At 35.7% G+C, this 11,341-nt stretch overlaps 1 protein-coding gene across 2 annotated transcripts in view; it reads right to left on the reverse strand.

Moving 5' to 3' along the window:
* Positions 1-10,552, reverse strand: part of LOC131644453 (uncharacterized) — a 29,511-nt gene extending 18,959 nt beyond the window's left edge. The window contains exons 1-8 of one of the 2 annotated variants that reach the window (XM_058914958.1): positions 10,396-10,551; positions 10,241-10,314; positions 10,060-10,140; positions 9,882-9,974; positions 8,919-9,038; positions 8,548-8,619; positions 7,873-7,950; positions 3,306-5,940 (exon numbers count right to left, since the gene is read on the reverse strand). In XM_058914958.1, coding sequence (XP_058770941.1) covers positions 5,749-5,940; positions 7,873-7,950; positions 8,548-8,619; positions 8,919-9,038; positions 9,882-9,974; positions 10,060-10,140; positions 10,241-10,314; positions 10,396-10,483 — 798 coding nt within the window. In that variant the 5' untranslated portion in view covers positions 10,484-10,551 and the 3' untranslated portion in view covers positions 3,306-5,748. Of the gene's footprint in view, positions 1-3,305; positions 5,941-7,872; positions 7,951-8,547; positions 8,620-8,918; positions 9,039-9,881; positions 9,975-10,059; positions 10,141-10,240; positions 10,315-10,395 lie in introns of those variants that run through there. The other variant, XM_058914959.1, reaches the window with a different exon arrangement.
* Positions 10,553-11,341: the final 789 nt, after the last annotated feature.

Raw genomic sequence — 11,341 nt, forward strand, 5'->3', positions numbered from 1 at the left:
AATAAAATAATTCATTTTCCTAACACACCTTCACTCTATATTTATTTCTTTCGTGATATTTTTCAAAAAAAGATATTAGTGTTCAAAATTGAACCGACCTAATATAAAATTGTTAAACAAATTGAACCAAATTGAAAACCACAAAATATCGTATTAGATTCGGATGTGTTTTAATCATTTCTTAGTAAAATTCTATAGTTCGGTTTGCAGTTTGTATTTTACAAATCAAATCAAATTGCATTATGTTACAATTCAAACTTCATTTAACTCACATTCAACCCAAACTCAAACCTATTATGCATTAACCTTACAATTACGAATGATTTTTTCTTCCTCACACTTAGAGTTTCATTTTCAACCTTCTTAAATATCTCCTAGCAGTATCGCACATTCTTCTAATTTTAATTTTCAGATACTTCTTGCCTCTTCTTTTCTAACAGAGGTGTTTTTGAAATAATATATCATTGCCTGATTCACAAAAAATAATGTAAGTACTCCTCATTTGTTGTAGACGCTATGAAAGCATGGATTCTAGTCAGAAGATTGTCTCAATTAAGTTGTGTTAAACTTGAATTTGCATTGAATATTCATTGAGAGAGTTTACAATTGTTTTTAGTGAGTGAAAGAGTATCTTAATTCTCTAACTGATACAATCTGCAACGTTTCGATATTTATATGCATTGCAGTAAGAGAGACAAACCTCTAATAGCTTCTAACCACCTAACAGAAGACTAACTATGTTAGTCCCTTGAGCAGGCTTTTACTTCTTTTCTTCTTCATATGCATTTTTCACATATATCTCTAACATCCCTCCTCAAGCTCAAGGAGAGTGTATCTTACAATGCACTTTTAAGTTTGGAATGTAGGTCCTGAAACATTGCAGACCCAAGTGGCTTTGTTAAGGTATCAGCAATTTGAGCTACAGGCAGAACATGTACAACCATTTCCCTTACAAAATGTATATCTAATTCTATATGTTTAGTCTTAGCGTGTAACACCGGATTATGAGACAGTAGCACTGTGCTTAAACTGTCACAGAGCAGAGTTGGTGTATAAAAATGAACACCGAGCTCAACCAATAAAGATTCCAACCACAAACGTTCTGAGGTAAAGTGAGCAAGGGCACGATATTCGACCTCAGTGCAGGATCGAGCAATCAAGGATTGTTTCTTAGAACTCCACAAAATTAAATTTTGACCAAAATATATACATGTACCCGAAGTAAATATGCGATCATCTGGGTCACTTGCCCAGTCGAAATCACTGTAGGCCATGAGAGAAAACTTTTGAGCTGAAATTGAAGAAGACAACAATAAACTATTATGTAATGTACCACTCAGATATCTAAGAATCCTTCTAACTGCAGGCCAATGAGTGTTCAACGGGGAGGCCATGAACTGACACGCTTTGTTCACACTAAAAGCAATGCCAGGTCTTATTAAGGTTACATATTGTAAAGCATCAACAATTGACCTGTACAGATGCGGATCAGAAAAGGTTGGGGAACCGTGTTTACTTAGCTTACATGTGCTAAGCATGGGTATAGGAACCCCATTAGCATTTTCCATTTTTCCTTGGCCAATAGATCCTTTATGTATTTAGCTTGTGTAAGCAGCAAGGAGCCATTGCTCTGAGTTTGGACTTTTATACCTAAGAAATAGAAGGGTCTGCCAAGTTTCTTCAGAGCAAATTTTTTAGGTAGTTTTTCAATTAGACTGTGGATAACTGTGGGACTAGAACCTGTAATAAAAATATCATCATCCACATATACAAGTACATAAAAAAAACATCTTTGTAGGAGTATAAAAAGAATGAATGATCACACTTAGAGTGACTGAATCCAAACTGAATAAGAGATTAAGTTAGCTTTTCATATTGTGCTCGTGGCGCCTATTTAAGGCCATATAGAGCTTTTTGAAGTATGCACACAAGAGTCTTCTCAAGATAAACAAATCCAGGGGTTGAGTCATATAGATATCTTCCTGAAGTATCCCATTTAGAAAGGCAGTGTTCACATTTACCTGCTGAATTTCCCATTTGTAGGTTATGGCAAGTGTAAGTATTAGTCTGATTGTTGTTGGCTTGACCACTGGTGAGAATATCTCAGCAAAGTCAAACCCTTGTTCATGGCCCTTTGCAACCAACCTGGCTTTATGTTTTTGAACACTCCAATCTGGTTTTTCTTTTATCTTGAATACTCATTTACAACCTACAGTTTTCATGTGTGGAGGAAGCAGGGTCAAGTGTATGGTTGTTGTTATTTTTTGCAGTACCCTCAAGGTAACTTGCTGGACCAGTGATATTTTGCAGGGGAACAGGGTCAGGTTCAACATAGGTAGTGATTTGACCAATATGTGATAGTACAGCTGGAGCAGACTGACTATGCATATTTTTTGAGGCAGACTGAGTTGGCATAGTATTTAAAGGAATGGAAACACTTTTGTTGGGAGATTCAACCATAGGTATTGGCCTTGTTTGAGTGTTAGCAGGTGACACACCACTATTAGAATAGCTATTTAACATAGGTGGGTGTAAGGTGTGTGTTGAACCTAGTGCAGTTTTGGACATTTTGGTACAGCTGGATTCATACTTACTAAGGAACATAGTTGAGAAAGGAAAGTCATGTTCAGGAGAGATATAAATTCTACCCTCTTTGCTTAAGCATTTGAAATCCTTATGGTGAGGAGAGATACCAAGATAGACACATCCTTGGCTTCTAAATTGAATCTTGTGTTTATTTGTTGTAAGGTCTTAGTAAGGGAAAACATATCACCCAAAGACCTTTAAAGACTTGTAATCAGGTTCTTTCCCATATAGAGCATGAAAGGGTGAGTTGAACCGCGGTGAATTGGAGAGGGGAGTCTATTTATTATGTGAACAGATGTAGAAAACTGTGGTCCCAAAAGGTGATAGGGATAGATGCATTAGCTAACAGTGCATGTCTCATTTCTACTATGTGCTTGTGTTTTCTCTCCACAGTCCCATTTTAATGGGATGTGTGGGGCAAGTTAGTTTATGATTTATGCCTAGCTCAGCTATGTAGTTTATGAAAGGTGTACTCACCTCCAAAGTCAGACTAGACTGACTTGATTGTAGTGTGGAATTGTGTCTTGACAAATAAGTGAAACAATTTGAAAGCTTGAAGTGTTTCAGATTTTGTCTTTAGACAGTATAGTCATGTGTACCTTGTGGAACCATCTACAAAGGCCACATAATATCTAAACACAGAGCTAGATGGTTTGGGTGAAGGACCCCACAAGTCAGTATAAATGATATCAAAAGCATTAGAATAAACCGTAGTAGACAGTGGAGAATTATTTCTAAGAGCTTTGCCAAGATTACAAGACTTATAAGTAAAAGTATCAACTTTATTTGGAGTAGCTATATTATACAATTTCAGTATTTGTCTAACAGAATTAAGATTGGCATGACCAAGACGATTGATTATGCCACAAGAAACTAGAAAGAACATTAATAGGCTTAATTGTAGTAGAATTAGAAATAGAGCAGCTTTGTATACCAATGGGAATACATAGGTTGTTATTCATGCATTTTGATCTTGGCATCCAAGGGTAGCTTGGGAAAGCAGTATAAACCACTATCATCAAGGTATCCCTCAAATAGAATTTGTTTAGAATCCTAAGATTTAACACAACATTTATCAGCCAAAAACTCAAATATGACATTGTTATCCCTAGAGAATTTAGAGACATACAACAAGTTTTTTGTAATTGTGGGAACATGTAATACATTAGACAACAATAATAGTTTATGAGGTGCAATCTTAGAATGAAAACGGACTGAACCTATGGATTTTATGGTAATAGTATGACCACTGCCAACATATACTTTGGTAGAACCTACATAACTTTTTGAATTGTGTAAAAAGGAATCATAAGGTGTGAGATGGTGAGAAGCACCTAAATCAACGAACCATGTATGTGATTCCAATTCAGCTGGCAGTGAGTATTCTTGAGTGTAACCTAATTGTGGATTAGAAGTTGCCATCATTTCCATAGCCTGAGTGTTTTGGTTGGAACCTTGAGCTTGCTCCTGTGTTGCAGCAGATTCATTCACAACACCAGTGAAGCTTGAAGAGTTGTGTGGCATAAAGGTTTCATCAAACCTATGCCAACAATCAGTGACTGAATGCTCGTATTTGCCACATAGTTGGCATGTTGAACGATTATCAGATGTGCTTCATCCCCAACCACGAGCAGACCTCAAGTGTAGCGAGTTCCCCTGCCACGATTTCCAGACAATGCTCCTTTGGAGCTAGTTGCTTCCTGACTTGTATGAGCTAGGTTGGCTGCTACAGTGGATGTGGCAAGTTCTTGTCTAAACTTGTCCAATTGTGCTTCCTGAACATAGAGGAGTGCTTCTATATCACATAGGGACGGTGGCTCTTTGCTTCCATACGTCTGCATTACAAAGGGGTTGTACTCTTCAGGGAGACCATTAAGAATTGACTCGATTTGATATTGTTCTAAAATCGAATCTCCCACTGCTAGAAGAGAATTTGTAATCGACTTGATTCTTAGAACAAATAGAGTAGTGGATTTGTTTCCTTTCTTCGTCAATTTCAGCTACACTCTTAGTTGTCAAACCCTAGCTTTTAGCTGAGGATTGAAGAATTTGTGGATCTTGTCTCAAACTTCAAATGCATGTTTGTAGGAGAGGACTCGAGGTAGAACGGATTCACAGATGGTGGAAAGCAACCAGATGAACACAGCTTGATCTTGGACCAACCAAGATTCATATTCTTCAGAGAACGTAACCTGTCATTCGATCTTGATCCGTCTTGAATTTCTGAGGAATTTGTGGATTAACTACGATTCGATGCATCTTTTGCGTCAAGATTACTCCTTCAACTTGTTGATTCCATAGCAAATAGTTGTTTTCTTGTAGTTTGATCGAAATCTTTGGTCCAAACGCGTTGTGCGAATTCAAATTTGAAGACGCAAAGATTGATGGAATTTGGTGACATTGCGTTTGTGCTTGGCCAATTGAAGCTTGATTTTCAGTGGACGCCATTGCTGCACCTTGAACCAGTGAAGATTAGGAACCAGTGAATGATACTATGATAAAGTTGAATTTGCATTGAATATTCAATAAGAGTTTACAATTGTTTTCCCTGAGAGTGAAAGAGTATCTCAATTCTCTAACTGGTACAATTTGCAACATTTTGATATCTATATACATTGCAGTAAGAGAGATAACAGAACTCTGTTAGAGACAGACCTCTGACAGCTTTTAACCACCTAACAGACTCCTAACAGCTAACAGAAGACTAACTCTGTTAGTCCCTTGAGTGGGTTTTGCTTCTTTACTTCTTCATATGCATTTTCCACATATATCTCTAACAAGTTTAACCTCGAAAACAGATGAATGTAAACCTTTTGGTAAACCATGAAGGTTTCTAGAAATTGAATTATATAACTGCACTTTGAGAAAGGAGACTTACATTAGCTTCATTTGGTCCATGTCGACAGATGTTGAAAGTAGTTGCTGAATCTTAAACTTTTTTCTTAACCATTTGAAGGAAAAAATATGATATTTCTTCTAAATAGTTCTCTCGCGTGTTGGAAAGCCATTTGAAGTAATATACCAATTATATATCCATTTATTAATAAAAATAACAATTATATGTCCAAAGCATAAGCCACTAAATCTCTTAAAAAAATTAAGAGTAAAAAGCAGCAGACAAATCGATTCATGGATGCAAGTAAACCTATGCTTTCTGGACCTCTAATATTTTGATACTCTGATAATTATACCAGCTGGAGTCTGGTCACTTCTGAGATGACCGGAACCAATCAAATCACGAAGATGAAATCTCATATCGAGTGGGGACATTCGTAGACGCTTCTTTTCCATAACGGCCAACATCATCTCCTTATATTGACGTCGGTTGAGAAGGGAAATAATTTCCTTCCTTCCCTGAACAACAAAGTTAAAACAAATTCATTATAAAAAATATATTACCTAAAGATCAAATTACACAAATTATACAATTTCAAGGAAAAAAACAAAACTGGGCCTCTCTCATTATGACTTAGTACAAATCTGAAAGTGTAATGACAGCCCAAATCATACTCCGACTTCAAATATTACCGGCAGTAAACTTCTATTTGCCCACATGTGTAGTGGTGATTAACAATTCAAGCTCAACCTAACAGCGATTAGAATTAGGATGTAATCTATATGATGAGTCAATCAGTTATTACGGCCTTGTGAGCTTGAAATTTGTATGACTTTAATGCTTGTTACAGCATAATTTTGAAAAAATAGTCACTCTTTGTTTTCAAAAGCTCTCTCAAGTTAAACTCGCAAAAAGAATAATTGCTTTTCAAAAATAAATTGATCCAAACAAATGAGACTGGCATTAAATTTTCAAGGTACCCAATTTTCTGACATATCTGAGATTTAGTTAACAGAATTAAGAAGTAATATAAATATAGTCAAGTTTCACGCCCCTCACTAGTGATTTTCTCCTTCCCAGCACAATGCCCCCCAAAAGAAAATAGCAACATGTCTTCAAGTACTGAGCAAACAATTGAAGTACGTCTACTAAAATCAAACAAATTACATGAATGAATAATATACCATGCACCACCTACAAGTGATGCATAGAAATTTGACACGCGAGGCTTCCTCCTACCACACTCTACCTTCACCTGCGCACCACCCCCTTTGTCTCCCCCATCTCTTTTCTAAAACCACCCACTCCACCCATCTCCCAGGCTACCCTCACCATCCGCCTGAAACACTGCAAACTCCCTCTACTGCCACAAACTCGAGCAATCTCTTGAAAAAATTTGAGCAGGATTGGTCAACTTAACCAGGGAAAAAAGTTTCAACAAGACTGCAACTTAACCAAGAACTGATCTATTACCTAAACCATCTCGGAAGCCACTCTCTAGAAGGTAAATAAAGCCTATGATTAACCCACTAAAAGCAGTATATATGACTTGGATTCAGCATGACTAGAGTAAAAATCACATTTTGTCGTCCATAAAAGATGTCACAAAAACTTGGTTCTAAATGTGATTTGAAATCGAATATGTTGTGATCCAAAAGATTAGAAAAAAAACGAGATCTAGTTTCATTTACTAACTCTGCATTAAAGCAAAAATTGAAAACAGGGATCGATAGAAAGCACAATCTTATTTGTTGAGAAGGCTCTTCTGATAGTCAATTTTGACACACACCTCGCTGACCCTCGCCAATCCTTGGCCTCGAATCTCGTGAGTCAACCTGTCTTTAATGGAAGCATCAATAAAAAAAAATCAGAAATATGTGGGATTCCGGATTATTGGTGACAGATTTCCGGCAATGAATCTAGTGGTGACATACACTGAAGGATTGAGTTCAGATGGGCGTCGTGGGGAGTGACGCTCTTGTATTCAATCAAGGAACTGCACAAAGTAGTTGTCCATATCACTTTAGAGGGTGCGGTTTGGAAACCAAAAACGAAAAATGATTGAGAGGGTTTGACGAAGGGGGCGGAGGCTGGAGGAGAGAGGAGGGAGGGATGGGGGTTTGTAGGAGTGTTAGATGGTTAGAAAATATCTTATAATATACAAATAATATTATTTGATATAATTATGTTATTTTATCTCCTAGAACCGGTTTCTATTCTTAGAGTATTTTAGATTATCTCCTAAGATTAGTTACCATATTACTTAGTTATTATTATGATTTATTTCTTGCTTTCCCTACTTATTTAGGATTAGAAGTCTTGTATCACTATAAATATGAGTTAGTGTTTAGTCTTTTGTATCGTGTTATAAGATGACCATGAATAATATAGATTGAACTATATAGCAAGCATCAAGACATAAAGACATAAAAGACGTCAAATATTCATACCTGAACAAGACCCTTAAGAAGTGAGCCAATATTTGGAATTGCTATCCAATACATGTTTGGATCAATAAGCTGCCTGATCTGAAAAATATGCACCAGAATTATTATGTACTCAACGAAAAGAACATATATCCATACACATATAGTGGATGAAACTAAAAAGAAGGAGATAATCAATACAAAATAAAACTACAGAAGAATCGCATAAGCTGTGTTAAAGAGGGAAATTTGTGTTGATAAAGATTCCTAGCAGTTGTAAATTAAAGAGGCATATAATCAGCATAGGTAGGATACTATAATATGCTTAATCAAAGAGAAAATTGGTATCGTATCGTAGGACGTTGAAGCATGAAATAAGATAAAGAGAGGCACCAAGATTCTTGATGCAGCTAATAACATTCAATGTTAATGGTGAAAAAACCCAAAATAAAGTACTTGAAAAATTTCCAATGATGTCTAAATAAATCAACAATTTCATGTAGAAAAAAGCCAACGAATGTTGGTATCGTAAAGTGAGTGCTATTTATGTTGGTATTTGTAGACCAAGTTGGCAAAAAAATATAAGTGAAGTTGAAAAGGCTTGAATATGATCTAAAAACTCCAAGCAAAGTTGTGACAGTTTCAAAAAAGCGTTTGAATACAACCAAAATGCGTAATGCTGCAACCCATTTAACTTACAAGGACGCCTGCATTGATTAGAAGGGAGATGTGACTGTCCTTCACCTTTCCCCCAAGTGACAAAAGTGAGCACTGCATCCAAATGAACAACAATCAGCTTCAAAACTCATTTAGTAAATATCCTATGTAACATATTTTTGACCATCAAAGTAAGAATTTAACATGGCAAACGGAAAAAAAAATGTCTTGATATAAGTATTTAATATGTATCAATATATATATGTAGCATGGCATATTTTCTTGTTGTGCGTATGCATTCTCCCATAGTCAGACATTTGCAAGATTACAAAGATTTCTGATGAGTCGACAGTGTAATGAGCAGACACGGAAATGATTAAACAATATATGCTTAGTTTGCATATCTTACTCACAAGCTCCAGATGTTCAATGCCAGTTTCCAGCTTTGAATCTAGAACATGAGTTTTGAACCACTCAAAAACTTCAAATCCTGCTCCTGTCTTTCCTTCCATTCTTTTAAAAACGCGATCTATCTATGCATAAACAATTAGAAAATATAAACATGATGGTTCATGAATAATCCTTCAAAACTAAAATCGATCATACTAAAATGACCAAGGAAAGAAAATGAAGTAAAATATCCAATATGAAGCCCCATGGGTAGCCCTCAAACTCTCAAACTATAATGGAATAAAATATCCAAAATGAGGGCAGTTGGGTCCCATCTTGAACGCCGAAAGATGGTATCAAAATTTATCTAAGATTCGTTGGGCTACCTCTTATAGGTTTCTTCTATCAGAGAACTCGAGTCACGCTCTAGATGTCCAAACCTGAGCGTGAGAGGCGTGTGTTAAGAGTCTCACATCGGATGAGAGACGACCTAACAATATGTGTACAAGTGGGTGCAATTCTCACCTTACAAGCTGATTTTGTAATAATGAGTTAGACATAATATAAAAATCTAAGACCGCTCACATTCTTGTGACTGACCACATGTATGTATACAAAATACATAACACCATATGACCAAACATTTTTCAAATAGGCGATGTTGGCAACATGGATCAATTAATATTATATAAACCCTTTTCATGTATTTGATTCAAAAGATAAACCGTTAACCTCGTAATCTCTCCTAATTGTACATTGCTTTTAGAGTACAATTGACATTAGTTCATCCAAAAGCTTAATTTAAGTTGATTATACTACATCGAATGAGCAGTTATATATAAATGCAGTGTTTGCCGTTAAAGAATAATTGACCCGTGCGCCTGCCCGGATTTTTACTAGTACTACCTCTAGGAAAAAAAATTCCTTAAATATAAACCATATTTCAAATTACTATATACAGAGTTAGTATATACTATTAAATCAACCTGTTTTAAGTAATCATCCAAAAACATTACAGCATGATCATCTTGTCCAGTATTTAATTTAAAAAGGCGAAGCACTTTATCCCTCCGAAGAGACTGCAAAAAATAAACAAATATATCTTAATACAAATTACCGCATTAACTAATCAATCATAATTGAAGAGCTTAAATAAGTACAGACCTCTAATTCCCTATCCACTTGTGTTCTGTCCTTCACACTGCTATACAATTGAGACTTCAATATAAACGGTTCAACCGAAACCTAGAAATTAGCATCAATAATCAAAACTAAATCATGATTAATTAATTAGTCAAAAATACACAGCTATCAATGAGTAAGAAATGAGATAATTAAATGTTACATTGAGAATTTGGGGAAATTGAGCTCGCATGATTCGAAGCGCAATAAGCGTATCAGTGAATGTAAGATCGTTCTCTGCAAAATCAATGCAATAGAGATTAATATAAGCTATAATTAAAGAGAAATAGAGGTGTATGATAGGAGAGGATTGTGTACCGAGTGATGATGAGGTATTTCCGGCATCGGAACTCTCAGCTCGCCGGCGTTTGGTCCCCTTCGATGAAGATTCTGGAACGTTTTCCATGCGATTCAACAAAATGAGAAATGTTGTTTATTGTGTGGATGAGGTTGAAGTGAAATAAGTGACTTGTCTCTCTCTCTTCCTTTGTTTGTATGTATGGAAAATGAGAAGAGAGAAACACAAATTTTTTTTTTTTAACAAGAAAACACAAATATTTTTTATATGACAAAAATAGTGTTGAAGAATATGAAATTTTTTATTGAAAGTATTATGACAAATTACAGTCACCTCCATTAAGATAGGTAGTTAAAATGTTACACACTTTCTTTTTATGTATTCTACTAGCGTCTAAACGGACACTCTCGTGCCCGTTTATCCGCTTTTTTAATGCACACAGCGTCAAAATGTAAATGAAATTTTTTGGGTAAAATTTGTGATATGCAATCTCTCTCCTTTCCTCTCTCCCTCCCCTCTCTTTATCTCTCTCTCCCCTTCCCTCTCCCCCTCTCCCTCTTCCTCTCTCTCCCTCTCCCATCTCTCTCTCTCCCTCGTGTGACAGTCTGTTCTGCTTTTTTATGTGCACAACATCAAAATACAAATCTATTTTTTATTTTATTTTGATCTTAGTTTAAAATTATTAAATAAATTTTGTGCTAAAAATATTTAACTATATATAAAGAGGTAGAGATATTTAGGCTGACCTATTTTTTTTCTAAAATTATCCTACCAAATACTATATTTACTTAAAAATTACATTGGCAATTAAAGAAAGGAAAGCAAGGGGAGGAGAAACTCATACACACATGCACTTATCAAGTAACCAACTATGGAATGATTTTCATTGTATAACTGTTTTATAACTATGTACGGTCTATAAAATTGTCTCTCTCATCTATTATCACAATCACATTCATGTTGTCA

This window comes from Vicia villosa, linkage group LG1, assembly GCF_029867415.1.
Source record: "Vicia villosa cultivar HV-30 ecotype Madison, WI linkage group LG1, Vvil1.0, whole genome shotgun sequence".
NCBI classification, from domain to species: Eukaryota; Viridiplantae; Streptophyta; class Magnoliopsida; order Fabales; family Fabaceae; genus Vicia; species Vicia villosa.